This window comes from Pelecanus crispus, chromosome 1, assembly GCF_030463565.1.
Source record: "Pelecanus crispus isolate bPelCri1 chromosome 1, bPelCri1.pri, whole genome shotgun sequence".
NCBI lineage: Eukaryota > Metazoa > Chordata > Aves > Pelecaniformes > Pelecanidae > Pelecanus > Pelecanus crispus.
The window spans coordinates 60,038,876-60,062,059 of NC_134643.1; the positions used below are offsets into that span (position 1 = coordinate 60,038,876).

The following is a 23,184-nucleotide window of genomic DNA, read 5'->3' on the forward strand; positions in this document are numbered from 1 at the left end:
TTTTCTGCAAATTAAGCAGTCCTGTTTGCTTCCATTACTACTGCTCCTTGTTACTTGTGAAATGGGAAAAGGATGATTCCTTTTGTTTTTACAGCAACCTTTTTGATAGCTGAAGATAAGTGAACCCCTGTTTCCGTTTTCCCTCCATGTTTCCTGTAAGACAAACAAACCCAATTTGTTAATGTGGATGCTCTGAAATTCATCCTTTTTTTTTGTTCTCCCTTTTCAGGCGCAGATGAAGGATTACATGCGGGAACTGGAGGACACACGTACTTCCAGAGAAGAGATCTTGGCACAGGCCAAAGAAAATGAGAAGAAGTTGAAGAGTATGGAGGCAGAGATGATCCAATTGCAGGAGGTAATGGACTGCAAGTCAAGGGTTTGTTCGTTTTCTTTGGCCAAGAACTAAGTCTAAGCTTGAACTGTTATTTCCTTTCTTTTGTACTTTTTGCTCTGCTCAAATATGAGGTCCACTTCAAAATGCAGAATTTGGCCCGCCCTTGACAGCTGTGATAGGATTGTGCAAAACAAAGGAAGCTGTGGGGTGGGAAACATACTGTGTCTTACAATTAAGTCTGGATCTAGCTAGAGACCATACCGCCCATTACCAGTAACTACTTTTTCCTATGCTGCATTAATTGGTAGCTTCCCATTGGATCACTGACCGTCTCGTTTTCATTCCAGGAACTTGCAGCTGCTGAGCGTGCCAAGCGCCAGGCCCAGCAAGAAAGGGATGAGCTGGCTGATGAGATTGCCAACAACAGTGGTAAAGGGTGAGTAATGTTCCCTGTTTAAGGGTGGAGGAGCTGGTTTGAGAAAATGCTTTGCAGGCTGTTATTTTTATGTAGACTGTAGCACGCACTGTGTCCTCTCTGCTCTTGAAAGACTGAGCTTACTTTGTAAAATCAGAAGTGGTGAATTTTCCCCAAGGCATTAATGCCACCAACACCGCTTTAATTATTCTGTGTCCTATAGAGCACTGGCCATGGAGGAAAAGAGGCGCCTGGAGGCCCGGATAGCTCAGCTGGAGGAGGAGTTAGAAGAAGAACAGGGCAACACAGAGATAATCAATGACCGGCTCAAGAAGGCGAATCTTCAGGTACCTGTTCAGGCTGTGTGTGCCAGTAGGTGTTCTCTAGTCTGTGTAAACTGTCAAACTGCACTCTGAGTAATGCCAGCTGCTGCTTTGTGTACAGTACAGGCCCTCGGAAGTCCGTAGATGCAAGCGAGGTGGAACACCTGAATACCACAACAGAGAAAATAGGGCGGGCAGTCAGAGCTGATGTTAACTCGCTGGTTTTGATCATTTAAATCATTGAGTAGCTGCAACAATCTCCCAAGTTTATTAAAAAACAAACAAACAAAAAACCCAAACAAAACCCTACGAAACTCCCAGTCCATTTTTTCTGTATTAAGAGATTATGAGAAAGATGATCTGTAGCATGCTGCTTCAACTTGGCATGCTGAACAGTGCCACAGTGTGTTTGGAAAGTGACTTTTCTGCCAGTTCTGTGCTTCTTCAAATGGACTAACCATATGGAATTTGTTAGGCTGCTATAGAAACCATGATCTTAATCTGCCTATTCTCTGCCATATTTTATCTGCCCAACTTTGAGAGTCAAGCATGTTGTTTTCTTAGCGCTCCAAAGCCAAGGAGCTAGGCTGACGGTTTTCCAAATGGCTCGCTCTGGCGGATGAGAACATAGTTCTCTACTTGGTTGACTGTGAGCCAGAGCCCTGGCTTGGAAATGGACTGAGTTCTTGCCCTTTCACCTTTGAAAGTCAGTGGTTTTAAGCTGCTTCTTTGTAGTGGAAGTAGGCAGCAAGTAAATCATAAATTAGTAAAGCACGCGTATTGGATCCCGTTGCCTCAGGATTTTTGTAGTACACTAAGACTGATAATTACTGTGTTAAGTGCCAGACCATGGCCTTCACCCCAGAGAGCATTGTATGTGATGAGCAAATTTAGGCCTAAGAGGAGGTTGATAAACCTGTTATTCAAGGAATTACTTTGAAAATCTGGGTAAACTAAGATATTTTGAGAAGTACCCTGCTTACAGACAGCTCCCTCTGCATCAGAGTTATTCCAGGTATTCAGCTTACCCTGAGGGTCCTTTTTCTTTGTATGTCAGCATGTGTCTGAGAAATAAATGAGCCTTTCGCGCTGGAGCGCTCGATATGCTGAGTACTTCTCTCTCTGCAGATTGATCAGGTGAATGCCGACCTGAACGCTGAGCGTAGCAATGCACAGAAGAATGAGAACGCTCGCCAGCAGATGGAGCGCCAGAACAAGGAGCTTAAGCTTAAACTGCAGGAGATGGAGAGTGCAGTGAAGTCCAAGTATAAGGCTACCATCACAGCCCTGGAAGCAAAGATAGCGCAGCTGGAAGAGCAGTTGGACATGGAGACAAAGTATGTCCTAGTAGAAACTCTGTCTCTTTTACAAGCCTCTACGCACTCTGGCATTTTAAGCTCTTCTGAACAAATTCTGATGTGTCTGAGTGAGAGCTTCATCCTAGGTATACTGGGTAGTACAGATGTAAGATCTTGGCAAACCTTTCTTGTTTTTCACTGTAGAGACTTCTAGCTTCTTCCAGACTTAACGACTCCTAAAAGAGCAGCTGTGATACACTTGCTGTTCCTCTGTAGCTGTTGGGGACAATGGTATATAAATTCTTGTCTGAGCATCGCTGTATTTCTGTGTAGGGAGCGCCAGGCTGCCAGCAAGCAGGTGCGCCGTGCTGAAAAGAAGCTGAAAGATATCTTGCTGCAGGTGGATGATGAGAGGCGTAATGCTGAGCAATTCAAAGATCAGGTGTGTATAGTTACCTGCAGCACTGGTGAGTCTTCTGGTGGGAGGATTTCCATTCTATGACCAAGGCATCATCTGCATGTAAGAGGGCTCTAGCATTAACCTTCCTGTAGATTTCCTTTCTTTTCCCTCACTGTGATAATTACAAGGTGACAGAGATGAAAATGTAACGCTTTTAAGGAAAAGCTTGGAGCTGTCAAGTCCTAGGCAGCTCCCTTCAGAAAGGGAAGAGGGGGCTTTGGAAACTCTGTTTCTTGCTGCTCTACTGTGCTGTAACTCTGGGGAAACACTGATCTCTCTTTCCCATACACGCTCAGGCGGACAAGGCAAACATGCGCTTGAAGCAGCTGAAACGCCAGCTTGAGGAAGCAGAAGAGGAGGCCCAGCGAGCCAATGCATCCCGTAGGAAGCTCCAGCGTGAGCTGGAGGATGCCACTGAAACAGCTGATGCAATGAATAGAGAAGTCAGCTCCCTGAAGAGCAAACTCAGGTAAGGCGGAGCATTTGGTGCAACACCTTGGCAGCCAGTCCGGTGTAGTCTTGCTGTAACTGCCCGCAGTGGCAGCTGCCCACAGCAAACGGCATGGCCGGGTGCCTCCTTACCTTTTTCCAAAGCCTGCCCTGTCTGGTGAGTTCGGTGAAACCTTGTGTTACTGACGTACTGTCCGTCCTTCCCTAGGCGCGGGGACCTGCCGTTTGTTGTGACGCGTCGCCTTGTCAGGAAGGGCACAGGAGAGTGCTCTGATGAGGAAGTGGACGGCAAGGCAGATGCTGGTGATGCCAAAGCTACTGAATAAGTCCTCCCATTTGACCCAGGTTACACGTGATGGAGTGACCCATCCACCCTCCCCTCTTTCATTGGACTTTCAGCAAACCCTCTCCTCCTGAATTGGCTGGGGATCTGCAGCGCAAGCCCAGCTCTGTGTATGTGGAGCCATCGGGCATCTGTGTTCCTAGTTTCCTCCTCTTTCCAGTTTCCTAATCCTCTTTGTATTTAATGCCAAAGAGTTGGGGCTCTGAAATCTGACCAGCAGTTTGGCCACTGCAAAGGCTTGTAGAACTGTCCATGCCATGTCTGCTGGTGAATCCTTACACAGTTTGGAGGGAGTGGGGTTACAGAAAGATTATTTTTGCTGTAAATCTCCTTTTGTCTTTGATTCTAGCTGCAGGGAAGCTCCTTCCTGTATTCTTTCCCCTCCCTCTTTGTTTGCTTTCGGCAATCATGTTCAGTGACCTCAGACTTCTGCCTCTTTTAATCTGCCCACCCACGTGGTTTGGGAGCAATTTCAGGAAAAACGGTGTGCTTTGGCCATGGCAATTTGCCCTTTCTTCTTTCATATGTTTCCAGGGAGGGGTGAAGAGGGAGGCTCCTCTCGGGACCAGTTACCTGGGGGACTTGCCAAAGTTGTCTTTTTTCTTTTTTTCTTTTTTTTTCTCATTTTTACTGTCTGGACAGATCTCTGAAGTGCAATGATGTCCTGTTAGTATCTCTGCGTCTGAGCGGTTTCATCTAAGGTAGCGTGGACCAGTAGTTAATGACAGGCTGGGGAAGCAGAACAATGCCCTTGTGCTTGTCTGAGAATCTCGGGGGGACCAAATATATTTAATGGCAATAGACAGAATCTAGGGGAATTTAATAGGGTAGTGGGCAGAGGGTGGAGAATAAGGGGAGGGAAATCCTTCTTTTGTTGACATGTCCAAGCCTCTTGCACCTGCTCTGTAACCAGGGGTTGGGATTAGTTATTGTGCACCATTGACTAAGAGTATATTAAAAACCCTTTAATCTGCACAGATATATGTAAGGCCTTTGTATCTCTCGTAATAAGTAATTAAGAAAAAAATAAAGGTCTTTATCACTGCCTTTCTATTGGGACCATGGTTATATATATAGATAGTCTTTACTTTTCTACACCGTACACTGGTTGCTGGATTTACCTGTATTCTTAACCATATTGTATATGCTGCATTTAGACCTACTTATGAGCGAAATAAAAATAATTAAATATGAAGCGCCATACTGTATGCCTGAAGCGCTCTAAATGCAGGAGCCTCATGTCCCAATTGCTGTCACAAAATTTTAAATTTTTTTTTTTATATAATAAAAGTGCCTTAGCATGTGCCTCAGCTGTGTGTTACCACTACAGTCAGTAATGGTTTACTGGTGCTCCGCTGATGTTACCAATAAAGATTATACATGTGCTGCAGTCTGTGTGCGTGTGCTGCTCCCTCCTTCCCTAGGTGCAGTAAGGACCATATGCTTCGCCTCCAAAGGGAGCGGCTGTGATGTCAGAGCATCGGCCTGTGGTGTCGGCAGTGCTGCAGACCTCCCCTGATGCTGAGTGACTCTCCTTAGCTGAAATCAGGTGTTACAGTACCCTCAGTGTGTTACTGGGGCAGCTGGCAGTGGCCAACACCGGGGCTTTTGGAGGAAGATAATGCACCTTGTTTGTGTGCTTTCAGAGAGTTACCTATTGAAAACACGAGGCTGTGAATTTGAGCCACGCAAGTTCTCTGCTTGGCCTGAAGATGGTATTTCTGAGTCTGTAACTAATAACTGCACAAAGAAACTCTCTTCTTCACTTTTATTTCCTGTCTCTAGAGTTGTTGGAAAGTGAGGTTAGTAGAGGAGGTGATAGATGTCTAGAAGTCCGTTTTATCAATGGATTGTCAAAACTGCCTTTCAGTCATCTTCCAGCTTGTCCCCAAAAAATCTACTTTTTGCTACATTTTTGCTAGAAATAGAATAAGGAACTTGTGGTATTCATCTTCCGGTCCACGGCTCCTCAAACTGCCCCAGGTGCTCATGTATTCTAGCGCTACAGCCATGGCATACAAAGCTGGAGTATGACACAGTACCTGATAATGGTAACCTCATCCCTTTCATCCTGTGTTGGCAGAGTTTTAAACCCTGATGAGAAAGCCTGAGTTAGAAGTTGCGGTTGGGGCTGGGTCAGACCCTGGGTGGAAGCGATGGGGAAGGAAGTGCTGGTGTTCACCACGAGGGCTGCGGCGCAGCCGGCAAGTGCTGCAAACAAGGAGCAGGGAGGGTGCAGCTTACAGTACGCTCAGGGGAGTGCACCTGTCCACCGCTCCCAAGGGGAGGGATTTCTGTTTAAGCAAATGCTGAGAGGGGAAGAAGTCTTCTCATTAAGAAACTTAAGTGCGGGTAGAAGGGGGAAAAAAAAAAAAAAAGGTGGGGGGATGTGCAGAAGGAGGAGGCATGAAGATTCACCATGTGCTGCTGCATGTGTGGGTGTAGTCATATTAAGAGGTCAGCATGAGCATGAACAACTTTTGATGTTATGTTACCCAGGCTGCAGCTTTTACAACCTGAACAGGGATTAATGTGTAAAGGGACGGAAGTGTGTTCGTGGTGCGTGGAATACGGGTGCTGCTGCGCTGATGCCTTGCGTATACGTTGTTAAAAACAAGACTGGAGTTACTCTTATCTTGGAGTTTACAGGTTTGGATACTTTGGTCACTTTCCAAAGTGTTTTGCAGAAACATGTAGGGTATCTTTGTGAACAGCCTGCCCTTTAAATTACATTGAAATTGCTTTCCCCATCACAGGACCATCTTGAACTAACTCCAGCTGGCCAGGCACTGCTGTGATGCTGAGCAGAACTGCCCTGACACCTGTGTGACGCTGGCATGCTGACCCTTTGAAGCTCAGGCTGATTTTTGTGCCCTTTGTGTTGCTGCCTGTGAGCCGGTGTGCTGCTTGGATGCTGCTCTGTCCTGTGCAAGATGGAAAGAGGCTTCTGCCTTTTTTTCTGCTGGCACAGTACTTTCTTTCAACTTTCCACCTTTTTGTGCATCCGCATGAAAGGGCAGAAAGTAGTCTCTCGCATTTTCCACTTTGCAGAGTGCAGCCTTGAGCTAGCAAGTTTTCGTGGCTCCAGATTAGTTGCTCTGTGGATCTCCAGAGCTGCTAAATGCCTCACACAGGTTTTCCTGAGATCTGGGGGATGGTCTGAGTAGGTGAGCGGTTACAAGTGCTGTTTAAGCAAGAGTGGAAAAGAGATTGAACTGGGACCTCATCTGCAGGCACTGCGGAAGAGTTGTTCCTGGACGTCGGTGCCGGAGCTCTCTTTGTTGCCTGCATGATCCAACCTCAGGGCTGATCCCCCCCAGGCATTGGAAGGGTCTGAATGAGAGGGGGCATGTGGGCATAGTTCAGAAGATGCAAGGGATGGTGGTAAAGTTGATTTCAAACATTTCTGTCCCTGCACCGGGCTGTTGTGGTGGCACAAAGGATCTGTAAATCAGATCATTAAATATAATACACCTGGCTAAAAAAAAAAAATAATAAATGGTGGTGATGCAGGTTACAGTGGGGCCCTCGCAGGCTGTTTTAACAGCAGGACCAAGGGGCAGAGCAATCAGCCCTGCCACAGCCTCAGGGAGATGGAGGTAAATCACTAAACCTGCAGCATCTCGTCCTGCTGCGGAGAGCAGCTGAGCGCTCGGCTTGTTCCTGCTACAGCTTCCCCCAGGGCAGAGTGAAGACAGTGGCCATCAGAGCCGGTTCCAGCTGGGTTCCTGGGCCGCAGCAGCAGTGACCTGCCAGGTTTAGGATTTAGCCCTCTTCCATTTCCTCCCCAAACTGTCTCAAGTACCACTTCAATGTAAATGGAGAATCACTTTGTCAAAGCCCAGGGTGCAGATTAAGTGGCTGTGGGGCTGGGATGCCGCAGTGACAGGCATGGGAGGGAGCTATGGTGGAAAATGGCAGCCTTCCCTGCCTGGAGGGAGATGTCCATAATGGAGGCCTCAGATTAGTGGTTTGAGTGATCTGAAACTAAAATGCAGGCTGCTGCGGCCCAACTAGAGATCAGCGAGCAACAGGCCCCGCGGCCATTTAAAGCATTAATTGTTGGCTTGTGCTGTCCAGGAGCATCCACCCGTGTGGATGCACAGCCTGGCTCATGGCCCTTGGAGCGGGGAGGAAGCTCTGGAGCTGGCGTGGGTCCCCCATCCTGGCTGGGTATGAGGCCGGGCTCCGTGTCCTGGAAGCCCAGGACAGCCCCGAGAGGTGTTCAGCCTGTTTGGGGGATGCCTTGTCCCAACCCTGCTGGCATGGTCCCAGCTACGTTGCCTTCCCTGAAGAGCCTGGATCTGAACTTTGCCAGGGGTGTGTCCTTTTAAACTTTGTCTCCAAGCACAGCCAGAGACAATCATAGAATCACAGAATGCTTTGGGTTGGAAGGGACCTTTAGGGGTCATCCAGCCCAACCCCCCTGCAGTGAGCAGGGACAGCTTTAACCAGATCAGGTTGCTCAGAGCCCCGTCCAACCTGACCTTCAATGTTGCCAGGGATGGGGCCTCTACCACCTCTCTGGGCAACCTGTTCCAGTGCTTCACCACCCTCACACTGTAAAAAATGTTTTCCTTATCTCCAGTCTAAATTATTCTTCTTTAGTTTAAAACCATTGCTCCTTGTAATATACCCAGTTCCAGGACAGATAGCTAATACTAGAAGATAACTGTTTGCTGTCTGTCTGGACCTATTTCTTTCCTTCCTCTGATGCCAGCAGTGGGAGCGAAAGCAGAAGGAAAAGGAGAAAAGAAAAAAAAAAAAAGAACAAAAACTCTCCAGTCCTAAATTTGTGACTCTACGGTCCTTGCCATTTTGAGCCAGCGTGGCTGAGCAAAACTAACAGCTGAGCAGCAGTGCAGCAAGAGGAAAAGGAAAACGTGAAATGTCTCTAGCAATGATGGTCTGGCATGTGAGAGGAGAGGTGCTGGAGTCCCTTCTCAAGGCAGCTCCCTCCAGTGGGGCAGCCTCCCTCATGGAGATTGAGGAGGGCTGGCCTATGGATTTGGGTAAAATGTGCAGAGAAGGACGCTTAAAAGTTGATTAGGTAGAAGTACGGTCACTCTTCGGACTGGGCGATAACTTTGTTGTGCACAAGGAGCATTTAAGGCAGGCTGCCTTCTCTGCTCACCTACGGCAGCCGAGGACGCGTGCGGGCAGCAGAAGCCTGCGGGACGCGGTGCTGCCCGGGTGCACACGTGCCCCATGGGAGGGGTCTGTCCCAGAGTTTTTGCTGTTGCTCAGCTCCCCAGCCCTAAGGAAGAATGAGGGAGGAAAGGGAAAACCGATGATGATGGAGTGGCTGGCCTCCCAATGCCGTGTTGCTCATAATGAGGTTGTGTGCTGCTAATTAATCTGGAATTACACTGTGAATGGCTTCGTTCACTACAGCCCTAATTGACTTTTGATGGAAATTGTGTGGAACCTCATGGAAGATGGTGTGAGGGAAGACGATGTTATGGTGGGGTGTATCGCAGAGGATAAATGGATTGCTTCCTTAGGCTCCTTTTTAGGAGAGGAGCCATTGCTCAAATCCCTGACCTCGTGTAAGGTCAGGCTGAAGTGGGGCTCTGTGGCCAGAAAAAGTCTCACTGAAGACAAAATACTAGTGGAGGGGACCGGTGGTGGTCAGCTGAGAGAATTGCCTAGAAGCAGCGAGATGCTGAACTGTATAGCCAAGAGCTGCACTGACCAGCCAGCCCCATAAGGCAGCCTACACCAGCCTTGTGGGTGAAGTGATGACTTGATGGGGAAAAAAAGGAAAAAGAAAAAAAAAAAATCCCAAAAAACAACCCTTGGAGCTGTGATCAAAGAAATTTGCTTCCTGCTCTTCGCTCCTGCTGTATCCAGGGAAACATCTCCCTGCGTTGCCTTATAAAGAAACAGCATCGCACCAGAGCTGAGCCCACCTGTCACTTCTCCTCCTCCAAACTCCTGGCACTGAGTGCTCCTGGTGCAGCAGCAAGGGAAGCATCCTTCCTCCTAGCCTGGGCACAAGGGCACCGAGACAGCCCAGGCTCTTCCCTCCGAAACCCCTTTTCCCAATCCTGAGCTGTTCCCAGGGCTTGAGAGGACCCTGGCAAAACCTCCCAGCCCTGCAGGCTGCTGGGTGGATGCAGCCTCCCCAGGCTGCCCCGTGGCCAGCGGGCATGTGTCGAAAGCTTGTTGTTTCATTTCCTTCTCAACACTTCCCCACTGGGGGCTACGAGGGGCGTGGGGGCTGTGTGCACCGTGCCTGTGCTGCCAAATTCATCCTGGGTCGGAGCCGGCTCTTTCAGACCCTGTTTTTGCCTCCCAAACCCTCCTCTGCCACTGGTGCAGGTGCAAGGAGCTCATCTCTGGGGGAGAGACCAGCTCTTGTCTCAGGCAAGGCTCTCGGCTTGCATAAGAAGTGCTAATGTTGTCGCTAGAAACTGCAGCAGGCTTTGAAGCAGAGGCATCGGCACAGCCACAAAAGGTTTTAACGAGGTAACACGCAGCCCAATTTGCTGTGCAGGCTTTTGATCCTTTCTGCTGTCGATGTAACTGCATGCCGTGCAGCTCGCAGCGAGCCAGCTCATTGTTTTTGGAAGCGTGAGGCACCCAGCTGTCTCGCCCTGACGTGTCCTTGTGGGTAAGGTACGGATAAAGCTCTTGATCAGCTTTTGCTTGAAGCCCGGCTCACCATTTCTCTCTCACCTGCGAAGTTTCTTGGAGGCGACTTCAAGGACATGGCTTACGCTCCAGCGAGGATCTGCAGTTAAGAAACTGCGGTAGGACTCCACACGAGGAAAGGTGCCGGGTTTGTGCTGTCTGTGTTTCCTCGGGCCCTTGCTGTGAAGCTGAAGGGAGTTTATCTGCACCACAACCCTTCTCCTTTGCTAAGGGAAGTGCTCACCTCTCCGCTGCACCAGGGGAGTTTGGCAGGCACTGTTGCACTGGAGGGCAACGTACAGCATCTCTACAGCCTAGGAGCAAATCTACACCAAGAGTAAAACCTCACCTACCCCCATTTGCCTGCACTGCCTCCCTGGGCAGAAGGTGAGAAAACCAGAACTGTTTGAATAGAAAAGCTGGTGGAGTGGCTGGGGACAAGCACCTGAATTTGCAGGGCTGACTGGTGCAGGGCACGTGTCCCCACTGCCACCATCGGAAGCGTCAGGACATGGATGGGACCAGCCAGGCGCTCCAGTGGCCCCACGTGCAGCATGGCCTGCAGGGCTGATGCTCCCCTCGTAGGGCATAGCACGGCCCCGGTGTAGCTTTGGGGAGGACGCTGAGGACAAGCAAAGCCTGGCACCAAGTCCCTGTGGGGAGACCCAAGTCATTTGCTTTGGGCAGCGGATGAATGAGTGTTAGGGAGAAAATCATGGAGAGGGACCGGATTGCAGCTTCTCTGTGGCTCCTCTCTCATAACCCCGGAGCAGAGACATGTGATGGAGAGAGGAGGTGGGCACCCACTGCATGGACATGGGGCACGGTGTGGGCAGAGCTGCATCCAGGATTATCGTGCAGCGTTGTCAGAGAGGAAATAGCCTCTCCCCAAAGCCAGATTTCAAGGTCTTGGTCCCCTGGGCAGACAGAGCAGCTGTTCCCTGCTCTGCTGCCCAGGCTCTGACAGAGCAGTTCCCCAAAATCTTCCCTCAGCATCCCCCCAGCACCTCTATGAGCTGTGCTGCCGGACACCCGCTCTCCGTAGGGCCGCAGCACCTACGGCTCGCCCAGCAGGAGAGGCTGCCTTGCGACACTGCCACGAACTATTAAAAGCAGCAAGATGATTAAAATAAACTGTCACGGGACGTTCATACCAAACAAAAAGCATGAGCTGGATTCCTTCATCTCCTAGGAAGGATAATCTCCATTTGCAGGCAAGGGAGATGCCCTGAAGTCGGGAGGCAGTCGGACGATGCTGGCAGGAGGCTCCCCAGACCCACGTCTCCATCTGCAAGCGGTGTGCGGGCAGGAGCGCTGCTGCAGGCAGCTGACTCCGGTTTCCCCAGTCAGACAAAGCCTTTCCTGACCCCTGGGGCAGAGGAAGGAAACACCCCGCAGCGGGCACCGTGGTGGGAAGAGCCGGGGCTGGAAAGGCCGGTGCTCTCCTCCCGTGGCCGCGCTGTGGGAGGTGAGAGGTGCCCGAGTAGGAGCCCATGGGGCACCTCTCTGCCGCGCTCCAGCTTGCTGGGGCGCGGGGCTGAGCCCAGTGCTGGTGTCTCCGGGGTAGGGGTGTTTCAGAGGCAGGGAACCCTCCTGCCTGGCTCTTGCAGGGTCAGGCATATACGCCGCAAAGGGTGCGACACGACTTCGGCCACGCTTCCCGGTATTCCCTGCAGCCGGTGAAGCACGGGGCTGAGGTCTGCCGTACGGCTGGGTGCCTGGCCAGGTCCCTCCCAGCACCAACAGCCCCACGGGCCGTGCTTGCACCCTGTTTGTGCACTTTCTCTGGGCTCAAGCTGAGCTTCAAACAGCCCCATCCCACCAAGGCAGAGCGCTCCCTGTGAGTTGTAGCAGGCTGCTAGGACTTTCACCTACCCCCAGGCCCACCAGAAGAGCCCACAGCTGCCTTCTGCGCTCAGTTTCCTCCAGCACAGGTTGGAGACTCCCCGACATCCCTCCAGCTCGTCCCAGCAACCCTCCTGCCCGCCCGACAGGGCCCCTGCCTCTGTGCGGGCAGGTAACCCCCCTGCTGTTACTGAAAAGGAGGCACCCGGGCTCTCGTTTAGGCTGGGGGTAAAGGCTTGGTTGCAACCACCCGCGTGCCTCCGCTGGGGATGCTGGCAGCCCTCCCCATTCCAGGGCTGCCAGCCCTGCGGCGCTCCTCGCGTGGCTGAAACCGGGGACCCCTCTGCGCACGGAGCAGGGCGATCCCCTCGTGCTTAAGTCGCCAGGTGAGAGCAAACTAAGCAGCAGCGATGGGTTGCACAGACGTGAAAATTTTGCCTCGACATAACTTGTTCCCTTTACTTGCTTAGCTTTCGGGTGCTGCCTTTTCTGCTCCCTGGTTGCAATCGGCACAGCACTTCTCGCTAACCCGGGCAGCTCCTGTGCCAGGATAGTGGCTGCTCTCATGTGGTTTTGATGGTACTGCTTTCTGGTTTTGCTGAGCAGTGAATAGATAAAATTGTTACCGTCTTTTCTCTTCTCTTTTTTCCTTTTTTATCTTTTTTTTTTTTTTTTACATTTTTTCTCCTCTTCTCTCCTCTCTGACCTACCCAGCAAATGCTTTGATGCCAGAGCCTGCCAACATTTCACAGAAAATAAGATGTACTCGTGGCAATTCCTGCTCTGCAATTTGAACTTCTGTCCTCTATAAAGGAAAAAAGAAAAAAAAAAAAAAAAGAGAGACAAACTTTGATGGGAGAAAGACCAGTGGTGAAAATATAAAACCTGCCTTTAGTGAATGCTCACACCCGTGTCTGCAGCTGGGCATAGGCTTACGCAGAAGCTGTTGGGTAAAATTTGGGGACATGTGGATCTGGTAGGGTCCTGCCGCTAAATTACAGCCTTAGAGGATGATGTCGAAATTGTGGATGGAGAATACCACCTGTGACTGATGGACTGGGACGCTTTTAAAAATTAACTATCTCAGAAAACTAATGAAGAATGGTTTCAGCTGAAGAAATTTCTTGCGGATCGAAAACTGGAGGAAGGGGATGAATTATCAACGATACAGCAGGCGAAAAGGGGTTGCCTTATTTATTTCCGAAGCACAGCGAGACGTGATGTGTACTTACCTGTGTTGATTATGAGCCCCGCTGAGCTTGATTATAATCCGCTCTCCCAGGCGGGCGTGCTGCGCTCGGCAGCACGGAGGAAGTGCAAAAGGAATTTGTCTGTGCCAGGACGAAATGTGATTACCGGCTGCACGCTGCAGCAGGGGCTTGTTTCTGAGGGTCGGGGATCCCACACCTCTCAGCCTATGAGTGCTACTGGACACAGGGGAAGTTTATTGCAGCTGGCAATTATTTTTGGCCTGTTTCTGACTGGTTTGGTGCCGTGACACCTAAGCTGGCATTTTGTCACAGCTCAGAGCTGATAGCGTGAAGCGATCTTCTTCAAAACCAGGCAACAGCTTGATAATAGCTTTATATTAAATGGAGAGCTTTGCTGTAAACTAATTCTAAAGCAGCTGCCCCGCAGAAGTAGAGGAGCTGAAAACCACTTTAACAGTGGTTTTTAGTTGGAGCTGGAGCAATTTTTGAAAGGGATTACCTGGCGTGATGTCTGTGCTAGCAGGGCTCTGGGCTCAGTGACACAGGATGGCTACAGCCAGCAGGAGCAGGGATTTTGGGTATGCTAAGGAGGGATTTTGGGTACGCTGCAGAGACCTCGGTGGGTGCTGGGGAAGAAGGCGGCTGAGGGGAGGCAGGGCAGCGAGCCCTCGGTTTGTAGGCTCACGCAGCCAGTAGCTCTGGAGCTTTCAATGAGGTTTTGGCAGTGGAGGGGTGAGTTCGTGCCTGTTCACGATCTGAACCTCTGGCTCTCGTTTCTCCTCATCTCCCTTCCCCTACTAATGGCTCCCAAGGGAAAGTTCCTGCTGCAGAAAAGAAAACCCACAAAAACGGAGGGCTGCGGGATGCAGGGAGTGAAGCAACTTCCAAGGGGCCATCCCGCTGGAGCAGACTCAGGGATGTTGGCGAGGGAGTTGCAGCGGGGCCGGACACCCCCCGCCCCCCACGCATCCAGGCTTGGGTTCCCATCGGTCCAGGCCAGCGGGGAGCTGCACAGGATGGGGCAAGTTGAGGATGTGCCCCCAGATCCCCAGTGACCTTCTAACAGCAGGAGCAAGGAGCCCAGGGGCTCCCTTGGGACCTAGCACCATGCACGGAGGCGGGGGGCCAGAGCACCCCCTCCCCGGCAGGACGGGCGGCAGAGGAGACGGAGGCCCTGGGAGAGGCACCGGTGAGGGGCGAGCAGCTGGCGTGCACGAAGCGGCCCCTCGCAAGAAAGTAGGAAAGAGCAGTGCTGAGGCTTTCTTAAAGCCTTATGCGTACGTGTGCACACGTGGCTGTTTGTGTGTGCATACATGTGCACATAACATATGCCCATGTTACATATGGGTGTGTATATAAGCTTCTATATGGGTGTAATGGGTGTATACAGACGCATGTATGTAAGTTTGCATTAAGTAGAACGTGGATGTTATACAGGGTAAAGTCCATTACATGAATATTGTAATTAACCTCTAAATATGTACTACAAACTGAGGAAACTCAGAGTTGAGGTCAAATACAAAGTGTATTTGGTAAGTGTATTAGGGTAAGGGATGTACAGCTGAGGCACCCAAACAGGCTAGTGGCTAGGGAATGGGAGTCAAGGGGAGAAAAAAGATACTGTGTCTTTAAAAATCAGTGTAAGCGAGTCCGGGAGATAAAACTAAAGTGACTCTTCCAGAATGACATGGTTATAGCCGCAATTACATTTATTTAGGTGCCCTACCTGTGCATTCCCGCTGCTGAATAATACGCTGAGATTGCCTCCAGCTTTCCCCTTTGCCCTAAATTGCCTGAATTTATAGCACGTACTTGGGAGACTATGGCAATTTCCCCATTCCATATTTAACCCGTTACCCAAACCACCTTAACTCCATCTGAGTGCAACTTGGGTGAAGATAAGCGGTATTAATAAAGTCTGAGGCGAGCCTCGGGCGGGAGTGGGGCCAGCACGGCAGTGGTAATCCTGATTCATACAGCCGATTTCTGGGTCAGCTGGACCCTACAGAGCAGGGCTGGTGTCCCCGGCCAGCCCCAGTGTCACTCAGGCAGGGATTCCACCACGGTTTTATCATCAGCTTCACAGGGCTGTGGATATCCCCTTCTGAATTTTGCATGGGCTGGTAACGTTTTATTTGAGTTTGAATTTGTAGCCCTGCTCGCCTTCCAAATGGCTGTTCAGCAGGCAGGAATAGGAGAAGGGGCTGGAAAACATGACTAAATATGGCTGTGTTTCTGATTGCTACAGACTGCGGGATTAGCGGCCCCTTCTTGCCAGCAGCCACAGCTGAAGTTCCCAAGGTTTGAGGAGCACTGAGAAGAGCTGCAGTCCAGCCCTCTCCCCCCGCCTTTTTTTTTTTTTTCCCTTTTTTTTTTTTTTTTCCACAGAGAAATCTGCAACCTATTGTCTGGGCTAGCAAACTTGGCACCCTCCAGCTGCCTATAAAATTGCATTAGGCGTTTATATTTCCTGTAGTGGATTATGTGTTGTCTGGATTTTGGATGATTCCGGGAGAGAAGGTTAGCTTTTTTTTCAGTGGGGGCTACAAATTGCATTTGAAATAATTTCATATTCTGGGAGATAAGAGAGCACTGGCAATTGGCAGGGCAGACGGACATGTTCCGAGACAGATGTAGGCAGCTTCCCCTGCCTGCAACTTGCACAGCCGCTCTGGCCGTGCACGCGAGGCACAGCCGATTCAGCCCAGCACCAGAGTACTCGCCTTGTCCAGAAGCGTGTCAATAACCTCATTGATTGCAATGATATTTCTCATGCTTAAAGTTAAGCAAGTGCTTAAATGTCACGCTGAATCACAAGAAAAGGATTTCTTCGCACTCTCGCGGAGTCAGTTCTCTTGACCTAGCTGGCTCTGTGTTTGTGCACACATCGGCTTTTTATGAGAACTCTTAGTATTTATGCAGATGTAGCACGTACGGGGGATTTTCTTTACAAACTGGGGTTCACCCAACTTTTAAAATATCCTCTTGGCTCATATGTAGAGTATTTATTGTGCTTTATTGCTGTTTTCTAATTTGGATCTGAAGCCAAAGAGGCAGTAACTATTCCTAGAGTGGAGAAATCACATTAAAAAAAAAAAAGTAGTATGTTTTCAAATCTTATTTGAAATGAGTGCTGTATCAGCAACAAATAGGATCATGAAAGGGTAAAATCAGATTGCAAGTGCTTATTGGTACGATGTTATCATGAATTCACATAGCACTTTTCTTGTGCAAAGGAAAAATTATAATCTTTTGCAGCAAACATACAATCTAAGGTCACGATTTTGTGATCATATTTATATGAGTAAGTAATACACATCTCATAGTGCCTCTGACACGAATGCTGGACTACTGAATAGCCAGCAGGTGGAGTCATCTATAATGTATGTGTTGTGATCTGGAAAGTTGAATAAGTATGACTGGACACGTGGAAATTTCAGTTGAAAGTTGAGACCAAGGAAAATATGAGGAATGGAACTGGAAAAATCTGCGAGCGTGGAGGACACAAAGAGCTAAAACTTTAGCAACAGAAGAGGAGGGGCCTGCAAAATGTTTGGAATAGCAAAAAGCTGGAGCAATCCTGGAAACACTCCTGTGGCTTGGATCCCGAGGCGTAATTCATGCTGTTGTAATTCGCACAGATGGTGGCCGTCTCAAGGGAAGGCTTGAACAGCTGGGAAACATCAGGGTGTGGGCCTGCTTCAGCCGCACACCCTTTCTTTATTCCTGCATCAGTCACAGAAGTGAAAGGTAATACAGGGACCGCTGTAGAAAATATCTGCAAGCTATTTTCTGCCCTGGGAGATGGCTCCTCTTGCTAGTTGAGTTGTGTTAAGGACAAGCTTAGTCTGGCATTTTGTGCACAACAATGCACTTTCAGGTGCTTTTCAATAAACCGATTAGGGAGAAAGAATCAGCCTTGACTCCAGAGATCACCCATGTAGTAAACTGAGTTGTAGCTAAGGGGCCTTAATAAATGGGGTGCTTCACTGAAAACGAACAGGAGTTACGCGATAACACCCGTTCTGTTCACATGATGCGCCCAGCCACCACAGCGGGTGTTTTCCTTTGTCCTTCCCTCCGTCTGCCTGTTACACCGGGAATGAACACTGCCTCCGGTGGGGCATTTGCCCTTCTCGGGCTGCGCAGCCTCCAGCCTATTTGGAAATGAGCAGTTGCAAATAATGATTTGTACTGTCTGTCTGTGTGCCCGTGTAGGCTGAATAATAATGTCACGGCCACTCGGCTGCTACGGGCTCGTGTCTGAGAGAGGAGAGGTTGGCACGGCCCTGAGGTACTTCAGAGACACAGCCGGGGATGTATATGTGCAGGGTCTGTGGCTTCAGCGAGGCTACCGGAGGACCGCATCTACAGCTGTCGCTGCTGGCCCATTGGCGTAGACTCCGGCCTCCAACAACCTCTGGTTCACCCACGACAGGCAGGCGGGGGGAGTAAATGCCAGGTATTTCCCCACTTCTTGATCTCTGGCACCCAGAGAGTGGGGGAGAGCCAATTTTTTTTTTTTTTTTTGTCCCCTGGTCTGCGTCCCCATGCACTCCTGTGGTACCTCCGTGGCTCACGCTATCAGCCCAGCTGCCTCAACAGAAAAGCAGAAGACCTTTCATTTCCCAGACATGCTCTTCACACAGTTCCCTATTATTATATGTTTTGGGGATACAGTGGGACGCCCCTTCATATAAGAAGTGCTGAAGGACCTACTTTATTCCCCATCCTTCCAGGCATTAGCAGTGCAGGCAGACGGCATTTTTATGCTAACTGCATATATGCAGATAACTGCATCTGCACTGCAGGTGTCGTACTGTTTTAGCAGCATTGGTATACCTGAAATGGCACAACTTTTGTACATGACAATACCCCAGGGAACCACAGACCATTGGCAATGATAAACGCGCTGCAGCGATGTTTGAAGCCAGCAGGAAAACGAGTCAGGAAAGTTTTCCTATAGGAAGGATGGGGGCAATCTTTTTAGCAAGGCTTGTTGTGACAGGACAAGGAGTAATGGTTTTAAACTAAAGAAGAATAGATTTAGACTGGATATAAGGAAGAAATTTTTTACAACGAGGGTGGTGAAGCACTGCAGCAGGTTGCCCGGAGAGGTGGTAGAGGCCCCATCCCTAGAAACATTCAAGGTCAGGTTGGACGGGGCTCTGAGCACCCTGATCCGGTTAAAGCTGTCCCTGCTCACTGCAGGGGGGTTGGGCTGGATGACCTCTAAAGGTCCCTTCCAACCCAAAGCATTCTGTGATTCTGTGATTCTAAGTTTTGCTCTGAGCTCTCTGGTTGGTTCCCAGCTGTTGACATTGCTGCTTTGCCAGAGCATCGAGGTGTTTGGTGGCATTTGCTGAAGCAAGGTGTCCTCATCGCAAGAGGTGGCACTGGGAAAAGACCGGGTGCATTGTGGGTGTTGACCCACTGACGGACAGCTGCCATCACCCTTGCATCAGAATGGCATATCAATGTTGGCCTCCTGCCACCGCCTGGGGACTGACATCCTTCCGGCAGACGGTTTAAGTGAGGTGACAAGGTCTTTGGATTTTGTTGACTTAGGTTATGTATTTTTGTCTGCGTGCTAATTGGTGACAAGAAAAGGCGGTTTCTGTTAATAAAATTTTGTAGCAAAGAGGTGGCCTGAGATAAGCAAGGAGAAACATTTACCCACGCTTGTTGCTACGGAAAGCTCCATCACCACTTCCTGCGAAACCAGGACCAAAGTGCAGGCTGAAACTTTACCTTGGCAGCACTTCATTACCTGTGGGAGTACTGCTGTCAGGAGGAAGAGTGTTTGGCTCCAGGAGCTTGGCTGGCAGGATAGAAATAGCAGGAATGAGCAGGGCTGGGCAAGCCACTAAACCCCACCCTGACCCGCTGAGCCGAGAGACCGAATCCACTGGGAAAGAGAGGGGCAAAGCTGTGAGAGGCTGCGAGGGCAGGAGGGAGCTGGTCAGCAGGATGAGCCATCGTGTGTAGATGATGGAAGCAAGTGAGAAGCCATTCTCAGTTGTGGTGGTGGAGAGGAGAGATTTGCTTTGAACTGTCCCCTAATGATTTCTATGCCTTCGGGTCAAAGACTAGTAGCCGAGTTTGTGCCTCACTTCATGCCTGTGCCTTAGAACCTGCATGAGTCATTGCCTCTGCTCCATCCGAGTGCATCGTGGGACCCAGCCCTGTACTTCCACAGATGTTTCACACCTGGCATCCTGATGCCACCTGATCTGCAGCCCAGTGGAAGCACCAGCACATCTTCCTTCAAGGAATCCCTTCAGAGGGTGTCTTTCAGGAGGGGGGTAGAACCCCCCCCAACTTTAAAATTATATGAATCTGTTCAGAAAGATATATTCTTCATACCAGCTTCTGAGAGTTCTCTGGAAGGATAGCGTTTCTTAACGATAGTTAAGAACTTCTTAACTTAATACTTAACTTCTTAACTAACGATAGTTGCCTCTTGTTGATCTGTCAAAGACAAAGCACTGGTGAGCGCTCTGCAAACTTGTCCATAAAATCATGGCACGTAGGAGCCTTTGGCAAGAGCACTGTGCAGCAGTGGAAGGGTTAACAGAGGAGTCAGCTGTCTGTTTAGTATGTCTCAGATGTCACATACAAATACCTAAAAGGCAGCTGGGTTGTGTGAAAGGAAATCAACGGATTAAGATTGTAGTCCCAGCTCAAAAGCTTTTTTGTGACTTCAGGAATGCCTCATATCCCATCTGTTAAATGGAGATAATACCTATCCCACAAGCGTACTGTGAAGATTAATTCATTAATCTTTTTTAAGAGGAAATGGAAAGAGCTAGAGAAATAATAATATATCACAGCAGCAGTGACAGAAAGCAAACGACAGCATAGAGCATGGCAGCAGCAACTGCAGGTCAGTTTGGTAGGGAGGGCGCAGTACCCTGCCTCAGCTCCTTTCACCTGCACCATAACTGAGGGTGCTCTGCGGCGGTCCTGGCTGCTCCGCTGGCAGGCTGCAGACCACGGCCAGCCAAAAACACCTGGTCAAGGGACCTGCCTACAGCACCGCCAGCTCTGCTGGCGCGCTGCTCTGCGGCACAGACCATGTGAACACAGGATGCCAGCGGGAACTGGCAGCAGCTTTGGCACCTGCATGGCAGGAGATGGGGTTAGGGGAAGATGAAGAGAAAAACGGAGGCTGAGCACTGTAGAGCAACTCCTTTTTTTGATGTGCCTCAAGGGGAGTATCAGACAAGACGCCTAGATCACAGTGAGAGGAGTGTTCCCAAGTGCACACAGATTTGTCTCCAAACTCTTTACTCCTATCTTGTCTTCAGGTTGCAGCCTTCTGCAGTGCCTCACAGGCAGTATCTTAACCTGTACCCTTCATCTAGAACCCCTCGCTAAAATTAGGAGGAAGACAAATACAGAAATGCTGCTTTTCTCTGAATGAGGAGCATCCCAGTCACGAGAATCTCACCTTCTTTTCAAGCCAAGAGTGGACTGAACACGTTCCTTCAATGTTGTTTGACAGCCTGGCTCATTTTATCAAACCCAGTCAAGATGAATGAGACACGTGTTTACCCTGGGTGGGTGAGCAGACAAAAGCTGCATGTAAATCCTCTGGGTGCCTGCCACTCCATGGGGATTTGTAATCATTTTGAAAAAAGAGATTTTCCCCGTCACTGGAGGAGACAAGCCGGCACCTCAGCACAAAACATACCACTTAAAATAGCTTTTAACGTGGCCTTGAAAACTATTTTTGGATCAGGAAAAATGTGTAAGGGAAGACTGGAGTCATGTATTGCAACTGTCACTCAAAACCAAAGGCTCTATCATTTCATGAAGATCAGATGTGTAAAGACACACCGAGATAACCTAACTGGTCTACAGGTTTCGTTACACATGGTGATAGTCGAGAAGTCAAGAAGGGCTTCCTCCTATGTGCATTGACTCACAATGACCACCTCTATTTCTCCTTTTCCTCCAGAGCATTGGCAGGCAAAGGAAGAATGTCATTCCCATCCTGTAATAAAGCCAACCGCAGATTTGTATTATGATCTGCAGATTAGTTCTCCATCAAGTTGCCAGGGCTTCCAGACTACTTTCAGGACAGTACAGGCTGCCTGTGCGTTCCTCACTCTAGAGCAGACATCGTCCTTGGTGCTACCACACAGCAGCTGCGTAATAAAATCACGTTTCTGCCGAGTATCCCAAATTTGTTTCTCAAGATCAAAAACGTGGAGACATACAAAAGGGCTGATGAACAGGCTCCAGGTTTTTGAAGACCGGTGTCTCCGTCTGGTTGGAAGCCATCTGCAGCAGAACGAATGAGGATTTATACATAAAAATGCACGAGAAACCCACGGAGGCTATCAGGAACGGGAACGCGGATCAGCCCCTTTCTCAAGAAACCAGATCCAGGCTGGGGTTGCACGATGAGCCCTGGGGTGAGCCGCCCGGAGCAGCACGGAGGAAGCCTGGAAAAGGCCCGAAAAGGCCCGCGCCATGAGTGATGGGAGGCTGCGCTGAGCAGGGGCAGCATCAGGCACCGAGTTGGGGAGCACACCCCCCGAAGCCGGATGCTCCTGAAGCAGGGGATCAAGTCAGTACCCCTCAGCCCGGTACCGCTCCTTGCCGGCAGAGCTGTGGAAACCTCACCCCAAAAGGCAGCCCTGCAGGAGCGGGGACGGGAACATGGCCGCGCCTGCGGCGGGGGCTCTGGGGGGACACGGCTCTGCCCGGGGGGTGGGCGCTCTGCACCCCTGCGGGGCGGGGTCGTGCACCCACCGCGGCCCATTAGAAAGACACAGCGGCCCAAACCACCAAGCCTTTGGCCCAGCCCCGCTGCTAAACGACGCCGCCAGCAGCAGGCAGGGACTAGGCCGCCTTCGCGCCTTGGCCCTGCGGCCATCACCCCCCGCAGCGCTGCGCTCTCGGCTCAGCCCAGGCGGCGGGGGACGAGGCCGCCCGCCCGCGGGGCCGGCCGGGCCGGCCGCCATTTCCCGCCGCCCCGTGCGGCTCGGCGGTGGGCGGGCGCGCGCGGCCCGTGCCCCGCGGCGGCCCCGCCCCCGCCCCGCACCTAGCCCCGCCCCCGCCCCGCCCGCCGCCACTGCCGAAGGTTGCCGAGCGGGGGTCGCGCGGCTCCGGCGGCCCGGCCGGCGATTTCCGGAGATTGCCGAGGGGCTTCGGCCCCTCCTCAGCCGCCGCCGAGCCCGTGAGCGAGGCGCTCCGGCGGGTCGGAGCCCGCTGCGCCCGCTGCTCTGGTCGCGGCGCGGGGCTCGCCCTCCTCCTCCTCCTCCTCCTCCTCCTCCTCCGGCAGCGCCGGGCGTCGCGGTGACAGAGCGGGGCGATCGCGGCGGGGGGCGGCCGGGGCTCCGGCGGCGCGGATGGCGGAGGGCGGCCAGCCCCCGCAGCAGCAGCAGCAGCCACAGCCGCAGCTCCTGGCCGGCAGCGGCGGCGGCGGCGGGGGGGCCGCCCGCGGCGTGAAGCGGGAGCCGGAGCTGGAGCAGCCCATGCCCGGTGGGGACGGCGCCGAGGGCGGCCACAGCAAGCGGCTGCGGACGGAGGCGGAGGCCGACGGCGGCGGCATGCAGGTAGCGGGCCGGGCCGGGCGGGCCCTCACCGGCTCTGCCGCACCGGGGCTCGGCGGGAGGGGGGCGGCCGGGCCGGGCCGGGCCGCGTTTAATTTCGGTTTTGCGGGATTGAGCGCGTCGCTTACGGGCGGGCGGCCCTTTCCCCGCGGCGGCAGCGGCCGGAGGCAGCGGCGGGGGAGCGGGGCTCCTCACCCCGGGCGGCTCCCGGGGCGCAGCCCGGCACGTGGGGCGGCGGCGGCGGGGCCCTCCGGGAGCCGCCGCGGGGTCCGGCGCTCCGGGCAGCGCCGTTCTCCGCCC

At 51.4% G+C, this 23,184-nt stretch overlaps 2 protein-coding genes across 2 annotated transcripts in view; both read left to right on the plus strand.

Annotated features, from left to right (window-relative positions):
* MYH9 (myosin heavy chain 9) overlaps positions 1–4,999 on the plus strand; it is a 73,038-nt gene extending 68,039 nt beyond the window's left edge. The window contains exons 35-41 of the mRNA XM_075727658.1: positions 230–358; positions 685–773; positions 976–1,099; positions 2,204–2,412; positions 2,707–2,815; positions 3,130–3,302; positions 3,492–4,999. Of these exons, the coding sequence (XP_075583773.1) occupies positions 230–358; positions 685–773; positions 976–1,099; positions 2,204–2,412; positions 2,707–2,815; positions 3,130–3,302; positions 3,492–3,609 (951 nt within the window). The 3' untranslated portion in view covers positions 3,610–4,999. The remainder of the gene's footprint in view (positions 1–229; positions 359–684; positions 774–975; positions 1,100–2,203; positions 2,413–2,706; positions 2,816–3,129; positions 3,303–3,491) is intronic.
* A 17,681-nt stretch (positions 5,000–22,680) lies between these two features.
* Positions 22,681–23,184, plus strand: part of RBFOX2 (RNA binding fox-1 homolog 2) — a 170,800-nt gene continuing 170,296 nt past the window's right edge. Inside the window, exon 1 of the mRNA XM_075722115.1 lies at positions 22,681–22,887. Coding sequence (XP_075578230.1) covers positions 22,681–22,887 — 207 coding nt within the window. The remainder of the gene's footprint in view (positions 22,888–23,184) is intronic.